Here is a 25741-nt window from a genome sequence, read left to right as displayed (position 1 = left end):
ATTTACCTGCCAAGCACTCTTACCAAGAAGCTAGAGAATGTGTGCCACTGAAATAAAGTAGTAAATTATAAAGAAGCCAAGGGATCCAGCAAACATAGCTCCAACCCAGAGTAAGGCAAAGAAAACCCCAGGAAAATGGTGAAGATATCCAAAGGTGACAGCTTTATAACAATGAAAAGAGAAGAACAAAAGAACTAGTCCAGATTAGTACAGGTCACAAGGCTCCTGGAAAGTACTGAAAAAGATAAAATTAACAGGCTGAATCAATGTCTTAAGAGGAGATTTAGACAGGTAGAGTCTGGGGGTCAAATTAATAAGTACATAAAAAAATACATAAACCTTTAAAATTATTAAATCCAGGGTAAACAAAAAGTTCTGCAGAAAATGAAACATAATCATAATATATCATATGGCTCGGTGGTAATTAGCATTTACAAAGTAAAGACTGAATCAGAATTAGGATACAGTCCTATTGGAAGGATGAGGGAAAAATACACGCACACCCATGTGAATCCTCATCTTCAATGGTATGAAGGAAAAGGGTCATACCCGACACTGAAAAGTTAACAAAGAGCGATAAAAACAATTTACTCAAAGATATGGATCAGCCAAGAATTGAAAATGGCTGCCTCAAGGGACTGGGAAAATGGACTAGTACATTTCTTAATAAGCCCATAGAGTTCTTTAAATTTTTATGCATTAAAAATAAAAACTCACAAACTTGAAAAAATTATATACAAAAGAATACAGCTCAGTACTACTCAAAAGTGGCTACCAGCCTGCAATGAGAGATGAAGCTTGTACCAGAACATAAATCAACTACATCACTGAGAACACTGCTGACATTTTTTCTGTAGCAAGTTTTTGTTTTGTTTTGTTTTTAAGATTTTATTTATTTGGCAGAGAGAGAGACAGCGAGAGAGGAAACACAAGCAGAGGGAGTGGGAGAGGGAGAAGCAGGCCTCCCGCGGAGCAGGGAGCCCAATGCGGGGCTCGATCCCAGGACCCTGGGATCATGACCTGAGCCGAAGGCAGACACTTAATGACTGAGCCACCCAGGCGCCCCGCAAGTTTTTCTTGATGAAAGAAGCAATGCCTTGAGTTACATTCTGGCTCAAGCTCCTTATATTCTATCAAGGCACTCTGAGTAGGACTGGTAGAGATCAAGGGTCAGCACACTTTTCTGTACAGGGCCAGATAGCAAACATCCTAGGCTTTGCAGGCTATATGGTCTCTGTCACAACTACTCACCTCTGCCACTGTATCACAAAAACAGCTATTGACAACCTATAAACAAACATGGCCATGATCCAATGTATTTATGACACCGATATTAAAATGTCATAAAATTTTCATGAGCCATAAAACTTTTTTCTACTTCACAGGCCATACGAAACAAGTAGTGGGCCAGACTTGGCCCATGGGCCACAGTCTGCCAGCCCTGGGATAGACGGTATAATAAACTTTAAAAAAAAATGCTGTGTGATAGTAGTTTCATCTAGTATGAGAGTTTTTTCTTCTCCTTTTTATGCTTTTCTCCTATTTAAAAAAATAATAATGCTGAAGAATATCTAAAGCTCAAAAAGCTTTAAAACCATTTATGTACCTACAAATACATCTCTCTACTCTCCGAGCAGGCCTATATCCCAAATGACCTCAATTTATATTAAAGATACTACAGGAGAATGGCTATTCCCCATAATCCTCAGACGGTTTTTAGAGGCAATTTCCTCTACTCTGCCATTTTAACAAACAAAACTTCATTGTAATGAAAAAAGCCTCACTCTGTCTTAAAACACAACAATCGTATCCTGGAATCCTAGATTTAAAGAGGAAAGATGGCAGCTCTCTCCTAGTTAACAATGAAGTCATAGTTAAGAAAAATACAAAGCTACTGACTCAATCATCTCATCTTTCAAATTTCTTCCTTCAGCAATGCATTAGCAATGCATTAAAGTTCCCCCAACCAGCAAAGGCCCCAAATCCTTCAAAATCTACTGGGTTTCTCTATAAACTCCGTTTCAACTGAAGAGGGGCCAGAAGGGACAGTACAAGATGAGCCTCATCTACATCACTAATATCACAGCCTCTCCAAGTGATGGTGAAAACCGGAAGGCCTGACTCCCTTGCTGAGTGAATGATCATCCTTTCACTGTGTGGCTATACAGGAAACATAAGCAGTAAGTTTCAGTTAGGTAGAACAACCGTGTCCAAGTTTCCAAGCTAGTACAGTCCTCACACAGAAAGGAAGCAGGATGGCATTCTGGTCCGTGCCAAGACTTGGAAGAAGCATGGGGGAGTATCCAACCAGGGACTATTCCCACTAACGTCCACCAAAAGACCCAATTATGGCTAAGTTGAGAGCTGCTTGGAGACCACCTACTACAAGAGGGAGAGAAGACACTTGAGCACTCTATGACTTATTGTTTTGGGCATCATAAAAAAGAAAGTGAAGAAATTCAGCCAATACCTCAGAGACTGTTAAAATTTTACCATTCTAAAAGAAACTGGCCCAGGATTTTTCAGGCTGACAGTGCCACCTAGTGGCTTTCCATCTTAAACTCATTTGGGGCAGCCACCTCTAAGGGGATACAGATATGTTCATTAACCTCTTTTAGTTCATAAAAACAAAGCTTCCAGCATCTCTTGCCGAAAGTAAAAATAGACTGGAAAACATCACAGCATTCTGGGAAAGTGAGGAAAACAGGTCTACCACTCAAGGTACCAAACCCAGCAACTAAGAAAAAATACAGCACTGTTGCTGGACCCAAACAATCAAACAGCACTAGTTCCTGTCAAAGGAATCCAACCCAGGATACTTCAGGAGAGCTCTCAGAAAAACACAGCACATGAGAAAAAACTCAAAATCAGGAGAGTCCCAAAATAGAAGAGAAGCTTGATTTGACATAGGAAATCTAAGAGAAAGCCATTTGTCAGGCAGACAGAAAGAAGTCTTAAAATAGGAGAGATAATCCAAGATGGCAATGTCCACAACTTTAATTCACGAACTTCTAAATGAAGTTATGCAAATTTATGACAAGAAAGCTCTTACAGTTTCTAAGTCCTCTGCAATAAACACACACACACACACACACACACACACACACACACAGGCAATCACTGCACATACATGCACACACCACTCACTTGCCCTAAAATAGAAATGCTTCAGCTCTGGATTGATTGTTCAGATCTTTGTACTATCACCAGCTGACAATGTCCACCATGCATCTTAAGATGCCAAGAATGACTCACCTTGGCAACAAACTGCTTGTCCTTCTGGTCCAAATTAGCAGTGGGAGCCACATAGTCTCTCCATATTCTCAGCCTGCGTTCTTTGGCAAACCTGGCAACAAAATCAAGGATGCAAATCATTCCGACAGAATAGGTCAGCAAATGGAATCCACCATCGCCATGGGAGCAAACAGTACAGAATCCTACTCTACCTCATAGACAAGACACCCAAGAGAAAGGCCACCTGTGAAACCAGAACAAAGTGTGAAAGCCACAGGAAGGAGTGTACAGCAACTGGAACTGTCCAAGATATATAAAGACCATACACCCTTGGCTGGCAGACCGGGGTCTAGGTGTGCACTTTTTCGAGCCCAGACAGTATGAGCCCATCTTGAATTAGCTCGTTAGCTTATCCAGTCTCTCCTGAGGGACTACTAAATGCCAGGCGCTGGAATGACAAACACAGAGCAACTGCTCTCTGAAGTGGGAAGAACACCCACATCTAAACAAACAAATACATTTTTTAAAAAACACAGGCCTGCTCAATTTCCATTTGAATAAAAAAAAAGATTATCAGCTAACCAAATCTTATGTGAAAAACAGAACAAAATGTTCTCTGTAGTGCATCTAAAGAAGAAAAGGGACCAAAATCCACAGAAGTTCACTGACAAAAGTGAAAAAAACGGTGTTGGCAGACATTTGTTTTACAGTACCAAAACCACTAGGAATTTTTTCAGTCAGGCTAAGAGAGCAAAATGGAATATGTGCGAAGATTTAAAAAAAAAACAGTGAACAGCTATGTTTTCAAATATACTTTTTGTGTTTTGTATTTACAAAAGTCTTTACAAATAAATGGATACATGTGCAAGGGAAAGGAACTCTTATTTCTGAAAACAGTATTGCAACCTTTTTGTAAAAGAAGCACTAAAATGATAAAGAGACAAAGTAGCATGTAGTAGTTATAAAATACATAAAATTCTTTGACAGAGATTTAACAATGCAAGCAAGTCAAATACTGCATGCAAAAGAACAGGCTAGTAATCACATATTATTGAAATATGATATGCATTCCTTGGTCTAAACCTGTGTTTAAAATCCCATAAAATCCGTAGATGTTATAAAACATGTAGATACTGCCATTGTACTCATTTTCTTCAAAGAGAAGCAGGAACTTAAAGAATGCAAAAAGAATTATCAACCAAAATTATATTTAGAATAATGGACTTACAGGATTTTCTGAACAAAAAAATTCTGAGCATCACAGAATAATTAGAGGTATCGGGAACACTGTATTTGATAAGAGTATTTTATATTTTGAATTTAATTGTGGAACATAAAGACTAAAAAATTTTATACAATTTTTTTAATCAGATACGCCATATCTGATGGCCCAGATTAAAATCTACTTTTATAAAAAAAAGTTGCAAGTCTTTCTGCTTATAGGCACAGAAGGATGTGAAAGACTCAGGGAAGAAAACTATACTCCTCCAGTTCATGTTCTTGCACATCTCTTAGCTGTGTGCCTCAAAGGCCAAAAATGGGAAGTTGTCAAGACCATCATAACTTTATGATTCTGAAATAAATCATACAATACCCCTTGAGAGTGGATCATTGTCATCAGTGGTTGGTGGGTCTTCTGCTTAAACGTATATCCTGGGAGATGGTGGTTGGGGCTCTCCCCAAGCATCATCTCTATTCATCAACTCTTGCTGCCTGCTTCATTTTCTTCCATTTACCCCATCAAGTGAATGAAGTTCACCTACACCTGGATATTCTTGACCTTGACACTTGAAATACCCACCCAATCTTTGGAATATCCAACTACTGTTTTTCTAGAAATAAGTTATTTTCTACATAGTCTTTAACCACAAGGGACCTAGCTAAAAACGTGACAACACCACCGTGAGGTTACGATAACATTTTTAATTAAAACATGCTTCAATAGATGAGGGCATGAGGCCTCACAATAACATTGACTAGTCCTGTTTTAGGACCCACAGGCTCTATCTTTCCATCATACCCCTGGCTCCAGCCTACCTGTTTGGTAGTAGCTGATAAGTGATTGTATCATCCTCAAATGAGCCTCAAGTTTCTTTCATTCCAAATGCCTAAAACTCAGAATTTCAGTGAGGGGCTTGGGGGGAAAAAAAAAAGTCACCCCAAAACATTAAAGCAGCAAATCTGGTGAAGAACAATTTCTGAATGAAAATCTAGCCTTTACTGTATAGCAGTGAATCAGACAACCCAGAGACTTCTAAGTAAGCAACTCCTCTACGAGATCTTAGCGTCTTTGGAACTTCCTTAATCCTGAACTGAAATACAATACTGACATAGAGAGTTGAGAGAAGATTACAAGATTTCTTTCCCTAAAGATCCTAAACAAGATCTTAGGCTGCAAGCTTTCCCTGACAGACCTTACCTCTCAGCTGCCCTCAGCTTTTCTGCACCCCGAGTATAAACTGCAATCGACCAATCCACACAGCGAGCAAAACCTTCCTTCAGGAGGAGCTCTGTGATGTTGCCATTCTGAAAAACAAGGCACAAGAGAATCCATTTCTCTAGACTTTTGACACAATCAACAGCCACAATCCATACTGCAGTTCATATTTTTAAAAAGGGGGGGGGAGGAAGGAAGGAATGAATAAAGGCACTTCTCTAATTAAGAAACCAGCTCTGAGATGGGAGACACCACTCTGCAGCAACTCCTAACAGCCTTGGCTTCCCATCCCCACAACACCCAGCACAGTAACTCTCACTTAACGGGAGTAGGATAAATGTTAGTGGCATTGAATGGAATTGACATTTCAACAGCTCTTCTTGTGGGCAGAGGAGGATGTTAATCTTTAGTAGAGATTACACCTTATTATTTCCTTCCCTAAGATCAGCACTTACTCCCCTTTTCATATAGAGAAAGCTAAAGAACGGGCTGAGTAAGGGAATAACTTCAGCTACATTTTGCCCAGTGAATTACAATTCCCATTCTACTGTGACACAGAGCCATCTGGTAGGGCACAGGCAGACAGCTAGTCCTCCAGAAGAAACAGACATGACCTTGGCACATTCCAAACCAAGCCTCCCAGCCTTCCACACCAGCCATCATGAAAGAAATCTCTAGCCAAAGAATAAGTAACAGTAGTTTAATCTGTACCAGATATAGGTTACAATAATGAAAATTCACTTGCACCTGGGTGGTACAAAACAACGTCACTTCCTTTCCAGGAGGAACTCACCTACCAAAGTCTATGCCTGGGAAGAACTGATAGTCACAACTAGAAGAACATAAAGAACCTATTTCCTGCTCAAAAGCAGAGTTAGGAGGTAAGTGGATAAGGCCTGGAGTACACAAAGTAATTTTTCCATAAAAAGGTTTCCTCATCATAGTTCTACCAATACTTTATTTTTTTTTTAAGATTTTATTTATTTATTTGACAGAGAGACACACAGTGAGAGAGGGAACACAAGCAGGGGGAGTGGGAGAGGGAGAAGCAGGTTTCCCGTGGAGCAGGGAGCCCGATGCGGGCCTCGATCCCAGCACTCTGGGATCATGACCTGAGCCGAAGGCAGCCACTTAACGACTGAGCCATCCAAGTGCCCCAATACTTTATTTTTTTAAACATTTATTTGAATTATGTTAACTGAATTGAAATTTTAAAAATATTAAAAAAAATAAATACATAAATATTTGATAGAATTCAAAAAAAAAGTAAAGATTTATTGGAGAGAGCGAGCGAGCGAGCACGCAGGGGAAGGGTCAGAGGGAGAGGAGAGAATCTCAAGCCAACTTCCCGATGAGCAGGGAGCCCAACAAGGGGCTTGATCTCGGGACCCATGAGATCATGACCTGAGCCGATACCAAGAGTCAGACACCTAACTGACTGAGACACCCAGGCGCCCCTAGTTCCACCAGTACTTTAAAGAGCTCCCTCTAGAGCTACATACAAACCTCAGCAATCTTGTTCTACACAGTTCAGTGCCACCGCTCATCTATGGGGCAGCCCTTCAACTTGCCTATTCTGAACCTCAAGGGCCAACACTTGAGAAACAGGAGTTCCTCCTCCCCTTACAAACTCAAAAGTTGAGGTTCATTTTCTAAAAGTAAGTTGGACAGATCTGTCCAATTCTATCAGTTAACTGATGTCTCCCTAGAAAATGCCTCAAAAATCAGATGATAATCCTGCCAAGATATATAAAAGGTTCTTAAATACAGAGAGAAGAGAAGCAAACCACAGCCCATCAAATACCAAATGCACCCCTAACCCCATACAGCCCAGTCTGCACGGGCACACTCACTGGATGAAGGATGGTACCCAGAATGTTCTGGTTGTGGCAGCTCTCCAGAATGATCTGAACATCTCTCTGAAGCAGTCGAGACTCGGTGAAAAATTTGGCTTCTGCAGCAAAAGGCTCTGGCGTTTCACTGCCATCTGCTTCCCGCCGAAAAGTTGGGCACTAAAACAAGAGTAAGGTAGGTGGGTAATGCAGCCTCAGTGTGAGTGCCAGGCACTCCTCACACCACACCAAACCACCCCAAACCGCAAATACCACAAAGCTAAGCTACGGAAGGTCTCAAATCAGGCCTTCTAACCCCTTTTTAAAACATACTGGTAAAAGGGACTAGAAATAGCAAATTGTCAGACTTCTTGGGAAGGTAAATAAAACTCATGTCACTATCATGGGGCAATTTTAAATTATATTTGAAAATTACCCCTTGACAAGAAAAGAGTCACAAATGCCTAGTTTTAAATCCCCAATCTTTTTTTTTAATCAAAATGGATATTTTACATTAAGACAAGCCATTCTCAGAAGAGACAGAAAGCTCTGAAGTTTGCTTTCTGCGTCTCAACCACCTCTTCACCACAGCCCACTCGAAACAAACCCTAAGTACTTTAAAAGATTTTTTTTTTAATCTTATTTGATCTAATGAGAATAGTCCCACTGCAAAGTTTACAGTATAAAGTACTCTAGTCAATGCTAATGGCCCATATTAGGAAGAATAAGTAAATCCAGAGTCCCAGAGTAGAAGAATCTACCTGTCACTGAATGCTTCCACAAACCCTATATCCACCCCATAGCCCACTGTATGGTCTGACCTTGATCCCTGACAGCATGACCGTAACCAGGTAGTAATCTGGAAGGAGCAGGGCCCTGACCACACTGCCGTCCCGCACATGCTCGATGATAGCTGTGTGACAGAATAAACAGCTTAAGTCATTAGCAAAAGTTGTGCCAGGGATAAACAATGCCCAATCAAACTCCATTTAACACAGTTCATCTCCCCAAAACCCCCAGAAAGCCTCCCTCTGAGAAGTGACAAAACACTAGAAAGATCACAAGTATCCATACAACAGAGTCTTCTACAAACTACTCCTGGGAATACAGATTAGACTGACTTCTAGGTCTTCTCTACTTTCTGGGATCTCGTGGCTCATACCTAGGCTTTGTTATCCGTAAGCTAGGGGGCTCACCACTTGAGTACCAAGTGTGCAGCAAAAAATAAGTAATAATTCAGATTTGGTAATAATTTTATTCTACTCAGTCTGTAGTTAACAAAGTCTCAAAACTGGGCCAAGAACTACAGTGTGAATGAGTGTATGCATGTGTGTGTGTGTGCGTGTGTCTTTACTTATATACAGAATATAATTTCAGGGATGTTACTTAAGCAGCAGCTTTTAGAACACAGCAAGTTACCCAATGTGGAAAATTACCAGCAATCTACTACCCTGCACCAGCAAAGGATTAACCTCTGTCAAAATACATCTGATGTAACCTACATGAACTGGATTCAAGTTACCTTCCAAAATACCACAGTGCTATTGCACTCTTAACAATTTCCTTTGGATACCAAGTAAAATAGCTTTTATAAACCTCAAGACACTTGAGAACAAACAGAAATCACTCTGCGTCTTGTCTGTCTTTTCCCACCAGCCTCACCATTGACAGGTTTCTGATGGTGTGAGTCCACAAAATGCCTTGGGTTCTCAATGGTGTACTTGAGGTCCCGGATAGTATGTGAACCATTTCCCTCACTCCATGTTCCTTTCTTAGCTGCTTTTGCTTGTTCCTCACATTCTGAGAGTCGGTTCTGCTCAGGACTGGGACATGAAAAAGAAACACGTGTGATAAGTTCACAACGGGGAAAAAAAAAATCAGGTTCTTCTTTGAACTCAGCATCTGCTCCCCTTGAAGAAACCAAAGCTTTTGTTTCAGACCTATGGCTACAGACCCAAGCCTATAACCAGAAAATCACCATGAGTGTAATTTCCGGATTCCAGTCTTGTTCCCTCAAAACAACAGATTTGCTCTTAAGAGCATTTAATGAGAAGATGCAAAGAACACACATCTCGGTACTACCACCATCAGTGATTACAAGAGAACAAGCTGGTGGCTCAGAGGGAAGCCTCTCCGGGGGGTATAGCCTCATTTAACCATCCCAGATTCAGGAACTGGAATCCAGGAAGAGCTCAGCACAACACAGCACAAGGACAGTGACTAAGAACCACTCTTATTCCCTATTGTCTACAGAACAGGGCTGGGGAATACAGAGCAAATACTATTATTACAGATGTCACCCCAAAACTACTTACACGTTCAATAAGACCAGCTAGGCAAAAGAAGTCTGAAAAGCTTCCATTTTGAAAATGGAAGACTCCTCCTTCATGAAGCAGGAAACCAAATATATATGAGAAAAGTCAGAAAACCAGAAGATAGACCTGAAAACAAAACCAGAAATGGTTTCCCCCTTCGCCGCCCCAGAAACACACCCCTGAGCTAAAGGGAACAGTGAACTCCAAGGCCTTTCCACAATCTCAACACCCGGTCCCATCAAAGGCTGTGTGCATAAATTGAATCTCCCACCTTGAGCAGTAGGGATATGGGAACAGAGATCCCTGACCTACAATTTCTTAAGCCAGAAGTCTTTAGTACTGTTCTTTTCCCCTCCTTCCAAAGAAGATAGTCACATCTTTGGGGACCCAAGACTGCAACCAGAATTCAATAAAAAATGTAGCTTAAGAGATAGAAGCAAACATAGAATCTGAGGAAAGGAGAAGTCAAGACAGCTTTAAAGAAAAAAGACTGGGACTCCAGGGGAGATTTCTTTGTTGAGATGGTACAACAGAGCTATGAGCTTTTTAAAAATTTTCATTCTGGTTGCAAACTGGATTCCCAAAAAATACTGCAATGATAATCATGTCAACAATTCTCCTTAAGATACAACTTCAGCCTCCAAAAGTGCCACTTAAGACAAATGTCTTTATTCAATTAAATTCCCAACATGCTCACCCCCCAATTATAGGCTCCAACAAATGTTTCTTTGCAGTTAGAAAGGACCCACAGAAGTATACGGTGAATGAGTTGGCCTCAAAGTCTATGAAGGCAGGAAGAATGCAAAAAGTACATTCTTGTCTTTGCTCATCCTCATCACTGGTACAGTTCATGCAAATATTTACCTAAAGCCTTTTGTACACCAACAACAGTCATATAATACAGCAAGGACTTAATGATTTAAACAGCATCTTTAGCCTCCAAATTACTGATGTAACATATCACTTTTCAGAGACTAAAGTGTTAATTAAAGGCAGCTGCAATCCATCCTACTGTGAGCCAATACTGGTGAACTTGAACATGATACATGTGCTATAAAGCTTACATAACTAACACTCATTCCCATTACGTTCACACTGCCATTAGCTAAACAAATACATTTCTACCTACTATTTAAGCATCTACAGATCGGTAGACCAAAACAGGCTTAAAAGGCTTTGGAGAGACAGAAAATTTTCCCTGACTTTAAAACAGAACCATTGAACCCTTGTCAGTTTCCCTAGATTCTAAGCAGCAGATTTTGCTTTGAATTCTATTTAATTCACTCCACTTTATTTTTCATTGCACTTATTTCTTGCACATGATATACTGTATATCTATTTGTTTATTGGTTTCTTGTCTATCTCCCCATTAAAATGTTAGCAGAAACTGTTCACTGCTGTATTCTCAGTGCCCAGAACACAGCCCGGTACATAGTAAGTGCTCAATCTTTTGGGATGGATGGATAAATACTCTGGAACTGAATATCTATCGTGTAAGACATAGCCTATTGGCGCTTATGAATATAAAGAATGGAAATGCCTTGTCTCAAACTCCTTTATTTAAAGGAATTATACATGTCAAATGCTACTAATGAATCTTGAGTGACCTCCCGGCTCAGAATAATCCACACTGGGGCAGGAAATGTCCTAAAAGCCAGGAGAGCACCAGGGGACAGCACCAAGTTACCCAGGGGACAGGAAAGAAAATGCAGCAAAGACACAGTAAAGCTGACTACCCAACCTCTTTTGAGCGACCCCAGCTCTCAAGGTGGAGGAGAAGGAAGTTTGAGGGGGTCAGAAGAGTAATAAATACTTACTTATTAGCTCTCATGCCTTCTCTCCGGGTGGCCAAGCCCTCTGCAACCAGAGATTCTGCAATGTTTTCCCCACTGGTATCTGAGGAGGAAAAAGGGAATTAAACACAAGATGCAAATCTGTCTCCAAAGCAGCAGAGCTCAAATGGAACCACTTTCACCCTTAACTCTTCAAGAAGAATGATGTTGCCAGAGAACTGGACAAGGCAGCAACATAGTGTTGGGTTTTTCAGAAAACCTCTTCTCCCAAAATGTCTAGTCTTAAAGACCCAAAGGTCTTTAAATCTTCTTCTTCAGGACTTTGTTTCTAATTTTCTTGCATATCTTCCAGGCCAAAGGCAATCTCGGGAACTACGGAGACTGAAAGAAAAGCAAGACACACACAGCAGCCCAAGAGAGTATAAAGAACACTGACCTAAGGAGCAGAGGCCTGGAGCAGAATACAAATTCCGCCACTTAATAGCTTAGACAAGATCTCTCAGTATCTTATTTTATTCACCTATAAAATGGGAAGTATACCTGCCACATGGGTTCTTGAGAAAATTAAACCACAATGTCTGTAAATCTAACCCAGTGCCCAGTACACAGCAGGAATTAAAAACAAAAAATTAGTCCCCACACATGTACAATCATGGATTCATTTAGGATTGTCTATCATGTTTTACACAGCAAGTCTAACTCCTCTCAGGATACCCTATTCTCTGCTCCAAGAGGACACCAAGACAAGCTACACTGTTTGTCAAAGACTTTCTCCTGCTCTCAGAGACAGAGGGGCAGAGGTAGTGTCTAGATTTCTAATCTATCATATAGTAGCAAGCAAGAAAAATGAAGTTAAACTTAAAACCCAATCTGATTAGGTTCTACCTGGGCACTTGAAACATTAATTGCATTTCCATGCTATTGAAAAAGCTTTCAGGTTCTGTATGCTCTTAAATCTCCGCTTGTCAGACAAAGCAATAAAGGAAGACATCTGTGAAGGAACTGCTGCATAAAAATCTTTAATGTGGCAGAGAACAAGGTCCCAAATAAACTGAAACACAGGAGTCTAGCTAATAGGTAAGGTCAGCAAAGAGTAAAATTCTTAAGATTTATATACACTATGTATTGACTTCTGTAAGCAGTAACAATATACACACCACGCCCAAATCCAGCCTAAATGTCCTGCCATTAGCATTGCCCAAATTGCTACAGAAGCAAATTATAAGCCTCTTTTACTACCAAGGAAAGTCGAGATGAATGATATTTATACAACAAATTCTCAGGTTCTGAGGCTGAGCATGGATCATCAGAACCTCTCCAGTGAGGTTACTGTTGAGGCCAGACACAGGCACACACAGCTATCTGACATTAGCAAATATTACAATGGTTGTTTCAAAACAACAGGAATCCCAAAGAGTAAAAAGTCAAAAGGAAAGGTTTAACAATTAAATGAAAACTTGAGCAATAAGGTGCCAAGATGTCAGGGAGCAGAAAGAACGAAGCCCAGGTACAAACAAGGTGTGTGGTCACAAAACCAGCCAATCAACTGCATGCCAAATAGCTTTCAGTTTCTTGGCACAGGGCACTGTGAAAAAGCCGTTGGCTGGCCCACTTCTAAAAAGTGAGTTCTGATTGCTCCTTCAAAAGGAAGAAAAATATACTTCCCTGGGCTGAACTCCGGCAACAAAATGTGGTGGACAGAATACTGAAATGGGGGATTTGCAGGCCAAGGATCTTATTCTTGCTTAGTACTTATCACTTATAAAACCGTAGTACTTATCACTTATAAAACCGCAGTACTTACCACTTATAAAACCGCAGTACTTACCACTTATAAAACCGCAGTACTTACCACTTATAAAACCGCAGTACTTACCACTTATAAAACCGCAGTACTTACCACTTATAAAACCGCAGTACTTACCACTTATAAAACCGCAGTACTTACCACTTATAAAACCGCAGTACTTACCACTTATAAAACCGCAGTACTTATCACTTATAAAACCGCAGTACTTACCACTTATAAAACCGCAGTACTTACCACTTATAAAACCGCAGTACTTACCACTTATAAAACCGCAGTACTTACCACTTATAAAACCGCAGTACTTACCACTTATAAAACCGTAGTACTTACCACTTAAAAACCGCAGTACTTACCACTTATAAAACCGCAGTACTTATCACTTATAAAACCGCAGTACTTATCACTTATAAAACCGCAGTACTTATCACTTATAAAACCGTAGTACTTATCACTTATAAAACTGCAGTACTTATCACTTATAAAACTGCAGTACTTATCACTTATAAAACTGCAGTACTTATCACTTACAAAACTGCAGTACTTATCACTTATAAAACTGACCAAGTCACAATTGGGATGGTATTCTGACCACGTAGATGACTAGATTTTCTCCAAAAGTCAGAAGACTTAATTTTTTTTTTTTAAATAAGTTCTAGGTCAACCAAAATTTCTGAAATTCTACCATTCTTCTCTGTCAAATAAAAAGTCAGTAGCCATGAAATAGGATAAACATATGGATACTAATTTACCTAAGCCACTGTATCCTTCCATTAGAACTGGCATGGAGATTTCCTTAAAAGAGCTGAATGAAAATATTAAACTTTAAGTCATTTAAACCCTTAAAACTAAAAGATGTAGATAATTCCAAAAATTCTTTCAGTATGTATTTACTGATCACTTCCTATGTAGCAGGTTTTATTCTAAACACTAGTACAGTATCATGCTACATTATATCCAGTTTATAATTTGGGTCAATTTTAAAAATGAACTTTCTAAAAACAACAAAGAATTTTAAACGTCGACTTCCCTTAAAATAAACACTTAGACCATTTTAGCTGAAGACCAAGTTTACTTAAAAGAACTCTCAGAGGTGGTCTCTTTATAGAGATATCTGTGCCTGACATTTTCTGTAGTTTCAGGGAGGTCTCTGGCAGGGTACAGAAGACTGACCAGCTGTTATGGAATTGCAGTTTTTTAGGTGATAAAATCCTTGAGCGACTGCATTCTGAAGACCATGTGCTTCTATTCTTTCTAACCAGGAGCCACCTAACAACAATGCCTAAGTGTTTTATTTCCTACTGTTATTATTTGAATTTTGGATAAAAGGCAAATTTGTTTCTTTTTCTGAAAAGATTCTATATATTTCTATAATTCCCCATTTAATCAAGAAGCAGATAGCCATCTGTCTGGGAGGCTGAAAAGGGCGTTTGTCTACTGGGTAAATCAAATGAAGCATCTCCTGGGTCACCCTGGAGTCATCCAACTCAGTTTCCTAAGACCTCTACAGTTAAAATCAGAATCTTAAGAGGATGTTGTTAGCTGCTTGCTTACTTCCAGCTTACGTACTACCCAAGTCAAAAAATTATCTAAAGCAGCTCCGTTGGAAAGTTATTTTATCAAAGAATCAGAGAATTTAATCAAAGATTTAAAAAAAAAAAACGCACTCCCAAAATAACTCCACGAAAGGCTGCTTTATGGAGAACAACCTACCAATCCTTTCAATGTCCTATTTCTGTTCAAACTCCATTCCACAATCTTATTCTCTCCCTGTACCTAATCCAAAAAAGATCAGAACACCTAATATCCCATGAGCCACCTGACCCAGCTAAACAACAGGCATATGTGCACGTGCACACACAATTACTGAGTACATACTCTGTGCCAGAGCCAAGTGCTTTACACATACTATCTCTTTCAACTCTCTCGATAGCTTACAAATGAAAAAACTAGGACTTACAAAGGCTAAGAGTTAAAGAATACACGGTAACAGAAGCCAGAATTCTAACCCACATCTACACAACTCCAAAGCCTGTGTTCTTTCCATTCCATTCCAAAACATGTGGCTTGCAAAAACCCACAAGCCCTAAACAACTCCTCCTTTGCTAAAAAGCCCCAGGAGAAGAAAAGCCAAAAGACTGATAAAGGAAACAGAAGATGCAATAGGAAATCTACAGGAATTCAATTAGCACTAAGACCTAGAAGCACAGAGCCACTGGGTTCCACAGGCTGATGGTCTAACTACAAGGAAGAATGCTACGGGGTACTACGCACACCTAACCCAGGCCAGCAAAGCAGGCACAGGAGTAAACAAGGAGCAGGAATCGGGGGCACTGCACCAGGAGCGCCTATGCACCATGAGCTCTGGTACTCAAAGGACTTCCAATTACACCTACAGCCAATTGTCCTCCATCAGAACTCACACTGGCCTTCCACCAGATAAAATCTGATCTTTGGAGAAACTTTAGACTCTGAGGGAAGTAAATCCTTTTCTCCTTGCTAACTCACCTTTTCCAAGGTAGATCATGCCATACTCTCGTCCCTGAGGAGTCTTGTTTTCTATCGTGAAACAGACTTCCTTCCCAATCAGCTTCTTCCGAAGGAACTCTCGGGCAGGAAATGCCCAAGGCTGAAAGACAAAACAAATGTGTCACATGAGAACCGCCTAGTTCCCAGGGGTCCTGGGATCGAGCCCCTATCAGGCTCCCAGCTCTGCCAGGAGTCTGCTTCTCCCTCTGCCCCTCCCCTGTTCATGCTGCTCACGCGCTCTCTCTCAAATAAATAAGATCTTTAAAAAAGGAGGATCCAGCAGTTGGTTTAACAAGCCCAGGCCCTAAAAACAGGCCTCATAGTTGCCCAGGTACTGGCAGCAGTACTTTCAGAGCCATAGTTTACTTCATGAATAATAACTGCCAATAATTTTATAGCACTTGCCATGAGCCAGCCACTACTTTCTAAATGCTTTGTATTTATTTATCAACCCACTCCTGAATGGGCTCCAAGAACTCACCTAGTCAAAGGGAAAACATAAGTAATACCACCTCCATTTGTTTGCCTCTCTCCAGTTTACAAAGCGCTTTCACTAATTATTAAACTAGCCTGAAAACAGTTCGAGGCACTGTCAGAATGAAGGCAAGGTTCTAGGGCTCTTATTTCAGAGTGAGTCTCCTGCTCAAGTAATAGCCTTGCTTATATCATTTCCTTCACCTTTTTTAAGAACAGCAGAGTTGAGAAGGGCAAGAACAATTCTCCCCAAAATGTCTCCGTTTCCTGCTCTAGTCTGAGGCTGCACCAATGGGACCCAGGTCCCTGGTAAGGAGTTATCTTGAAAATGGTGGTTCTTCCCTCCACCCATCTAAGGCCCTGACATAAGGGGTGAGCCACACATCCACAAAATGCAAAGTCTCCATGTGATCTCCAGATCCCCACCCCATCACTTCTAGGATGGTACAAAAGGAGAGGTCTCTGAAAGAGCCCTGTCAGTCAGAGCCACCTGCACTTGAATTTACAGTCTAGACCTAGCTCAGTGCCCCCAGTTCCCTTAGAACAGAAATGAGGAAGGAGGGGGTAAAGTTCAAGGAATATAGGATCTGCAGGACCTCATGCGCAGAAAAAATGCGAAGTACAAAAGGGAAGCGTGCACAGGATATGCATGTGTTGTCTACAATTGCCCAGAGCCACAGAGTTCGAGCTACACAGAGTAAAGGCAAACGGTATATCACTGATGTGGAAAGGAAGCCTCTGCTAACCTTTTCAGACCATTAAGATTATTCCATGGGGCTATCCAATAAGCTTTTCTAAAAGAAAAACATCCATATGAGTTCTCAGAAATCAGAAGCCAATCAAAAGATGGCAGTCCACCAAGCCATTGGGCCAGTATTCACAAAACTAGCACTGTTACGTAACATCAGTTGGGAATGCTTCTAGGAAGAACTGATCCTGTGTTAAGCTCTCTCAAGGACACAAAAACAAGCTTATCCTCATTCATCTAATGCTCTTTCCTCAAAGCACCCAAACAAAAGAGCCAATCACTCAATGGTCATATAAAGTTCATCATATTTTCATGTCCCATTTCCACCCCTTTCTCCACTCCCTAAAAATGAAAACAGCCACCTGTCACCAAAAAGTCTTGTAATTGAAAAATGAGCCCAATCATCAACCACATCACAAAAATCGTACTGAACAAACTAACACAGCCTCCTCCATTTTTTTTTAAAGATTTTATTTATTTATGTGAGAGAGAGAGAATGAGAGAGAGCACATGAGAGGGGGGAGGGTCAGAGGGAGAAGCAGACTCCCTGCCGAGCAGGGAGCCCGATATGGGACTTGATCCCAGGACTCCAGGATCATGACCTGAGCCGAAGGCAGTCGCTTAACCAACTGAGCCACTTAGGTACCCCGCCTCCTCCATTTTTATTACCTTAGTGATCGACTTCACTCTAAAAACATCCTCAGCTACAAATGTAATGTTTGGTATTCAGTTTTGAGACCACACTAATATCTAAAATTCAGTTAACACACGGTTTTCCTAAATACTTGGAAAAGCTCTGACAAAACAAGTACTCCTAAAAGACTTTGGTAAAAACTCATTTATCAAGGGTCAGTTCACAAGGAACTATCTAGCACCTATGGAGAAATCTGCAATTTCTACCAACTAAAGAAAATTACTAAAAGCTTTTAAGACTTGCTGAAGGAGCACCCTTCTCTTCACCCTTAGGACCTCATATTTTACAGTTGGTAAGTCACTGGGCAATAAGAGAAAGCCACCCTGGAGGTCTTGGAAAGGACATATACCTAATCCTATAAGAAAAAATAACCTAATTTCTGTAACCTCGCTTTTTTTAAACCAGTTTTCTCAAGTTGTGTTCCACCCAGAGCTGGGCAAATTCACAAACTACACAAGACTTTAGCTATGAAGAGAGGCAACTGAGGGAACCCACGGAAGCGACTGACCACACCACTCCTCACTAGGCCAAGAGAGCACTCCAGGACAAATCTTTGCGCAAGTGTCCATACAGAGGACAGCCAGCAGACAGCTTTCTGCTGGAGAAGGCTATCCCAACAAAGCCTCCCAGAACAACTCTAGGAATCAAGTATAGGGAAAGATGCCCAAAACATTTATCAAATAAGCTCCAGAATGGCCTCACAGGAATGATAGCTGTGGTCTGTTCATGACGTCCCAGAGCTCAGTCTAAGAAGCAAATGGCTGTTAAGTAGTTGAGACTCAAAATTACCTCTTCCCTTTAGAATGTTCAACAGCATGCAACCTAGCAGCTTGCACTCTGCTCCCTGCCTCAAGCAAGGTTTAAGGTCTACCACAAGGAAATGAGTTTTTTATTTCCAATCTTTTCTTTGAACCAGGTAGACTCCTCCACTACTGAACAGTGTATGTAGTCCTTCAAAGCTAGCTACTTTTGTCCATGGCCCAGTGCTCAATACTTCTTATCCCATCTTCTCATCACCCCACCCATGGTATCCCATGTGTATGTAACCAATTCCTCTCGGCCCCACCACCCCACCACCCTAATTCTCAAGTGCTCCACTGAATGTAGGACTATAACATTCATTTCTGGATTTCTCATGAAACCAACATAGAGCTTCACACATAACAGGAACTCAGTAAATATGTGGGAAATAAGTATGTAATTCCCACAGTGCCCGTGAGTGCAGTATCTAGGCTGCCTAAGTAGCTAGGCAACACTGGGGATTAGCCTGGAACAGGGTAGTGATGGCTGGGGACATACAGTGGAGCTGCTTTTACTGCCACAGGACTTAGGAGAGAGCTGAGCTCCTTTGAAAGATGGTATCATGAGTGAAGGCAGAGAATAAACAACCAAATGATATTTGGGACAGTGACACAAAGGGAAGCAAATGAGCAATATCATCCTTGACTCCATCTGAATGTGAAAAAAATAGACAACATGCTCCAAAACAAAGGAAAACCAGCGAGAAAGGGTAATGCCACATTCCACAATCCACTGATCCCCCAAAAGGAGATGCTCAGGTTTTTTACCCTCATTATTCACATGTTTATTCACTGTTTATCTGTTTCATGTCAAGCACTGACTAGGTTCAAGAACAGAGATGTGAGATAAGGTCCCAGCCCTCAAAGTGCTTAAAATGTAGTAAAGAAAGACATATAAACATGAAATGAATGCGGGAATAACACTGAGCAAGGAAATGAATGCAATTCTGTTTCAAAAAGATCTGGGAACATATGGAGAAAGGATTAGAGGGGAGGAGAATGAAGGCAGAAGGACCATTATTTCAGCATTCCTAGCACACCATCAGAGTGGAACAAAGAAAAATAGGAGTAGTAATGAAGTTTTAAGGATGGAGAAGAGATCTCTTAAAGGAGGCAGACTCTCTAGGTCTTGATAAAGGCCTGGATGTCACAGGGGAAGGGAAGAGCAAAGGAAATCGGGTTTCTGATTTGGGTTACCAGTTGGCATCACTGGTCACTTGAGCCAAACCAGGTTCAAAAGCAAGGTGGTCGGGGGTGGGGGGGGGGGGGGGCAGAAACCAGATCACAGCAGGGAAAAGAGAGACTGGATTATCAGGACAGAGAAGTAGTGACTGTGGCTGAGAAAGGGTGAAATCTGTAGCCATCAAATACTTCACATCTCCAGGACCTTTGAAGAGTTACCAGGAGAAACGTAAGGAGACAGGGTTGCTCTGGAAGAGAAAACAAAAAAGCACCACACTGTATAAATACATGAAACTGGAATGAGGGCTGGGATCAGAGCACGTAGTATTCTCTCAGCTAGGATAGTTCCTGTAAGATTTTACTGTACAGTTATATAGGATACAGTTCAAATATTTTAGAACGAGTTCCAACTGGCCATGTGTTCCTCCGCCCTAGATTCCCATCCACAAAACAGGAAATTAAAACCCAACCCTTCTTTCTTAGAGGCTACATTGCATCTTTCTTCTGGGGCAATGAACTTAATCAGCCCTAGCCAGCCAGGGTCAATGCTTCTCCTCTCATGAGCACTTGAGCTGTTACACAACACACAATTGAAAGGGAAAGAACTATTCCAAATGTTGCTCAAGAAAAGCACTTAGGACCCAAAATCTGAAAAGTGCTGTAAGAGTTAATCTTCAGGGCTCCGTCTAACAGTACTAGGCATATTTATAGTAAAAGAAATTAAAACAAATGGCAGTAGAGATTATAAGTAACATTTATCAAGTACTTTTAGACATGGGCTAAGCATTTGACATGATCTTGTTTCAACCTTACTAAATAACCCCAATGTCTACACTATCACTATTCCCAATACCTGTGGTCCTGATGGAGGACCAATGAAAAAGAATTTCTTTGGCCTATTTTGTCATCATCCCAAGAATCTAACTGGATTGCTGCCGACAGAATTACGGGGGACTTTTCTCCATTTTCTAGACTACTGCTTCATTCCTGTAACTCAAAAAAAGTGCCCCTTTATTATAGATTTTTAAAAACTACACGTTTTCCTTAAACAGAAGAGCCCCATGAGTTGCGTTTTCTTCTTCTCTTCCACGTCAGGGAACAGCAGAGGAAAGCTGAGGTAGCAAACTTGCCCAATTATCATCAAGTTGGGGACAAATAATCAGAATCCAGAAATTTCACTTTTGATGATAGCTGAGCACTACTTAAGAAGAGACAAGAACTGAGGTTTCAAAGTACGGGAGCCAAGAAGACTAAACAATGCCAAGTCTGGACTCACAGCAGTTGCTAGGAGATAGAAGAACTGAAGAAGTCCAAGGCAGACCCCAAACACAGCAAGGTGGGCAGGCGCTAGGGGTAAGGAAACAGGGCAATGAGGGGGATGCTGGGGCGCAAGGTCACAAGTCTCTCAAACGGCCACAACACAATGGTTCCTGCCTACTGAGCCACAAAGCTGCCTTGAGAAACCAATTAAAAACTCCCTCCTTTAACAATGCATGTTTACACAAAACTTTGCACACAACTTCAGGGGATTCACAGAGGCCGTTAGGGGCTCACGGATCCAAGATTAAGAACCTGTAATAAAGCACAGGCATGCAGTATGCTACTATTTATGAAAGGAAGAGTGTCTGCTTGGGAAGGTGATAAATATCTCTGGAAGGAGATACAACACACTAACAACATCAGTAGTCCCTGGAGAGAACTAGATTTTTCACTCTCTCTCCTTCTGAATTTTGAACATGAAGAATTCAAACATACATTAATAAAAGAACTCTGCCATAACCAATGGCAACCTCAAATGACTGAGACCACGTAGGAAATATTCCAACCTAGGCCAAGAGAAGGAGTGAAAACACGGACAAACCTGAAGAGGCTCCAAGCTTATGGGAAAAGGCAGGAGAAAAGGGCCAGAGACTGGGATTACTGCTAACAGGGTGAACGTGTAAACCTATGCAAGCCATGGTAGGTATGTCCAGAGTCATCATTCCTATGATACAAAAATAATACTCAAAATATACAGGAAAAGATTACAAAACTTGCATCAGTCAAGGAGATTGGGCTATAAGCTGGGTCCACAGCCTCAGACAAGCCTCTGGAAGCACCTACCTCATCCGGGGTATCTTTTGCATCAGGTTGAGTTGCAGCCGCCCGGCGGGCAAGATTTCCAGCTCGAATGTTGCTAAGGTTGATCTGCCTCTCGGGGGGAGGCCCACCACGAGGCTGCCCTCTGACAATGATGGCACAGCCTGAGAGGACCTACGGAGAGGGAGAAAAAAAAGAGAAAATTAGCTGTCTAGAGGTTAAGAAGAACATAGCAGAAGTTGTTCACTTACTGTATCCCCAACATCTCGAACAGTACTTGGCTCCTTTGAGGCATTCAAATATTTGTGGAATGACTGTTGAATGACTAAATGAATGGGATCCTTTTTAATTTCATAAGAGAAACACCTACAGAAACATTGGGCTAGCTTCTCAAAGGACAGACCCAGAAATAGAAGTAGGAATTAAACAAACACTGGAGAAGTCATAAAATAAATAGACCGTTCGGGATAAAGAGGCATGTGAGACATGGAGATGAATGACCTTTGTAATTTCATCCAGCGAGCACCACCACGTTCTTGTCAATTATTAAGAAGTTAATGTCTCCCCATCCACACATCCCATTCTAGGATGGAAGCACGCCATGTAAGGCCTAAGAAAAAGGGAAGCTGAAGGAAGAAGCCTTTACACTCCATCTGCAAGGAGCTGAGTATGCCCGATGCTACACTTCCGTTGCAGACAGCGCTCAGTCTACAGTAAGGGAGACATATGAAGTGATCTAGAAAGTCCATGCTCTCCAGGATTAAAACAGAAAAATCGAAGAGGCATCTCACAGCCCCCAAGCACAGTAGCTCCTTTTATCTCTCTAATCAAAGGCACCAGGCATAGAACCCACTTGCAAAAGAGCTCTGAAGCTCACTGGGATCTAACTTAAAATATTTGCAGGGGAGAAAAAGGGAGGATTTCAAGTGGGAGAAGAGAAGAAAAGTCGTAGAGAAAAAAATGACAAATGTCACCCAAGCTATTCAAGTTGTCTTCGCTCAGCAAGGCACAATTTAATGAACAGATGGACTCAAGCACTGGCTCTGAAAAACTCCCAATCTCACGCTTCAAAACAAGAAATAGCTGCAGAAAAATTAGTAGATGGAAGGCTGGAGAGTTCTGCCAACACAGAGCCCTGTGGCAGACAATACCATGGAGTTCTCTGTAAAGGAATGAATGCTTGGAAAGGCAGGCAACTCCTGGATACATTTGCTTAGCTGATATTTCTCCCTCACCTCTCCACTTCAATTAATGCTTTAAATTGTGAAATATTAATATAAATACAGAAACACATTTAAACACATACATACACATTAAAAAATAAGCAAAGAACTGAGTAACCACCACCCAAGTGAAGGACTAGGAACACGGCTGGAACCTAAGCTCCCCTCTGTGCCCCACTCTACTTGTAGCCCCTTCCCCTGCCACCATTATGACAACCCCTCCCTTGCCTTCCTGTACAGTTTTACCATCTATGTATACATCTCTACACAATATGGTTTCATTTTTTCTATTTCTGAACCCTATATAAATTGAGTCTATTGTGTGTGCCCATATGTAACTTGCTTTGTTTGCCTTTTGTTTTGTTTTTCTTGGTGAAACTCAACCGTGTTGATGTAAAACACTTGCTTATTCACTTTCATGGCTGTATATTTCACTGTATGAACAATTCATTTATCCATCCTACTAACTTTTACAGAAATGTCCAACAAATATACACATTCCAATTAAACAGAAAAGATAGTGCTCTGATTAATGTCTCAGTATCCTCAATACTTTAAGCACAAAGACCTTGGTCTAAATGGCTCTTCTCTGGCTACACCAGGACAACATATAATAAAAGACAGTCTTTCTTATCTAGTTACAGGTCATGCTCTTCATTTATACCCTTTCTGATCAAGTGTTACCAGCAATTAAACTCTATAGTTTCCAACCAAACAGCCTTTCGAACTGCCTCTCTTGAGAACCCATGCCCTGGGCATCATCCCTAGGAATTGACATTCTAAAAAGACAAGCTTTCAAGGTGAAGCCAGGAAAGAACAGATACATTAGAACACCGGATGCTTGGTGTTCCTGAAATGAGAAGCGCCAAGGATGTAAAGGAAAAGAGCCTGGATCACATTCATTTATAGTCAAGTCTTCACAAGCAGCGGAAGCAAGAATAGCATATTATAGAATACCTGCACTTGAAATCATTCACGCACAAGTTCTGAATGGGGCTGAGGAGAGCCAAGCTACATACAGCATATAAACCAGACAGAGCATCTGTCCCCAGTGCCTGATCCTCAGTTGTAGTCAATCTTTCACAAAAAGTAATGAAGCACTCCCAGGAGACCCAGTACTTCTCAGGGGGGAAAGCTAAGGTCCATTTACAAGAAAATCCACCTTAGTTGATCAAGGTAAACCCTGATAGGAGTGAGCACTGACCCAAGCTAGGGAAAAAAAAAATCCTTATTTCAAGTCTGACCAAAAAAAAACAACAAAAAACACAACACTGAAAAGCTCAAGAATAGAATGAGTGCTGGGAAGAATCCCCTTTGTCCCTACATATCAGAAAGGTGCTACCTCTAATGCCTCTACCTAGTAAACTAGATCCCTGGGGGGCAATGGGTCTGTAACTATTATTACCCTGGCCCCATAAAGGGCTTTGGCAAACAACTTGTGCACAGGAATTTTGCAAAACTTCCTCTGTACCTCCTCCCCTCTCCCTAAATGCTATTCTGAAGACTGTTGTCAGAACATCTCTGCATTATTGCACCAAATATGCCATTCAGACAACAGTCAATGCTTGGATTAATATTAGAGAGAGAGGATTTACTTTACATGTTGCTTGACACCTTTTATACTACTAAGTATACAAATTCAGGTAGCAGGCACGAATTCAACCTCCTAAGCAACAATAGATGCTCACCATGGCAGGCAGTGCCATTCCTAGTCCCCCAGGAGGAAAGGACTGACCCATGTACATTATTCCTGTGAAACTCGCTCCCCCTCATTCAGCCATAGCCTTAGTGGAGAAGCAGGAAAAGACTGCGTCTGCAAACCATTAAGAAAGAAGAGACCTGGGGCGCCTGGGTGGCTCAGTCGTGAAGCGTCTGCCTTCGGCTCGGGTCATGATCCCAGGGTCCTGGGATCGAGCCCCGCATTGGGCTCCCTGGCCGCGGGAAGCCTGCTTCTCCCTCTCCCACTCCCCCTGCTTGTGTTCCCTCTCTCGTTGTGTCTCTCTCTGTCAGATAAATAAAATCTTTAAAAAAAAAAAAAAGAAAGAAGAGACCTATCTATAAGAGAAGAACCAGTTTCCTTCCTACTATTTATAGGAAATGAAATAACAAAAAGGAGGTATAGTGTGTGCTGAACTATCTCCATTGCAGCTTCTTTTTATTTTATTTTATTTATTTATTTGAGAGAGAGAATGAGATACAGAAAGCATGAGAGGGGGTAGGGTCAGAGAGAGAAGCAGACTCCCTGCTGAGCAGGGAGCCTGATGCGGGACTCTATCCCAGGAGCCTGGGATCATGACCTGAGCCGAAGGCAGTCGCTTAGCCAACTGAGCCACCCAGGCGCCCTCCAATGCAGCTTCTAAGGACTGTTAAACTCCTTCCACCTGCCTTATATGCCAATAATCTTTACTCAAGGTCTTCCTCAATTAAAAACAATTTTCTTTTGAGAGAGAGAAATTGGGGTGTTGGGGAGGGGCACCAGAGGGTGAAATGGGGGAGGGGAGGAGGGGTAGAGGGAAAGAGAGAGAATCCCAAGCAGGATCCACACCCAGCATGGAGCCCAATGCAGGGCCCAATCTCACAACACTGAGATCATG

At 41.4% G+C, this 25741-nt stretch overlaps 1 protein-coding gene across 1 annotated transcript in view; it reads right to left on the bottom strand.

The window, feature by feature from the left end:
* Positions 1–25741, bottom strand: part of SND1 (staphylococcal nuclease and tudor domain containing 1) — a 410120-nt gene that overhangs the window by 359327 nt on the left and 25052 nt on the right. The window contains exons 2-9 of the mRNA XM_088018648.1: positions 21949–22098; positions 15927–16047; positions 11636–11714; positions 9166–9326; positions 8325–8416; positions 7525–7683; positions 5654–5760; positions 3256–3346 (exon numbers count right to left, since the gene is read on the bottom strand). Coding sequence (XP_087874774.1) covers positions 3256–3346; positions 5654–5760; positions 7525–7683; positions 8325–8416; positions 9166–9326; positions 11636–11714; positions 15927–16047; positions 21949–22098 — 960 coding nt within the window. The remainder of the gene's footprint in view (positions 1–3255; positions 3347–5653; positions 5761–7524; positions 7684–8324; positions 8417–9165; positions 9327–11635; positions 11715–15926; positions 16048–21948; positions 22099–25741) is intronic.

Source organism: Eumetopias jubatus, unplaced genomic scaffold, assembly GCF_037043125.1.
Source record: "Eumetopias jubatus isolate StellerSeaLion01/CBP00866 unplaced genomic scaffold, mEumJub1_p1.0 scaffold_14, whole genome shotgun sequence".
NCBI classification, from domain to species: domain Eukaryota; kingdom Metazoa; phylum Chordata; class Mammalia; order Carnivora; family Otariidae; genus Eumetopias; species Eumetopias jubatus.
The sequence above is the reverse complement of the archived record's forward strand: the minus strand, read 5'-3'. Positions and strand labels throughout refer to the sequence as shown.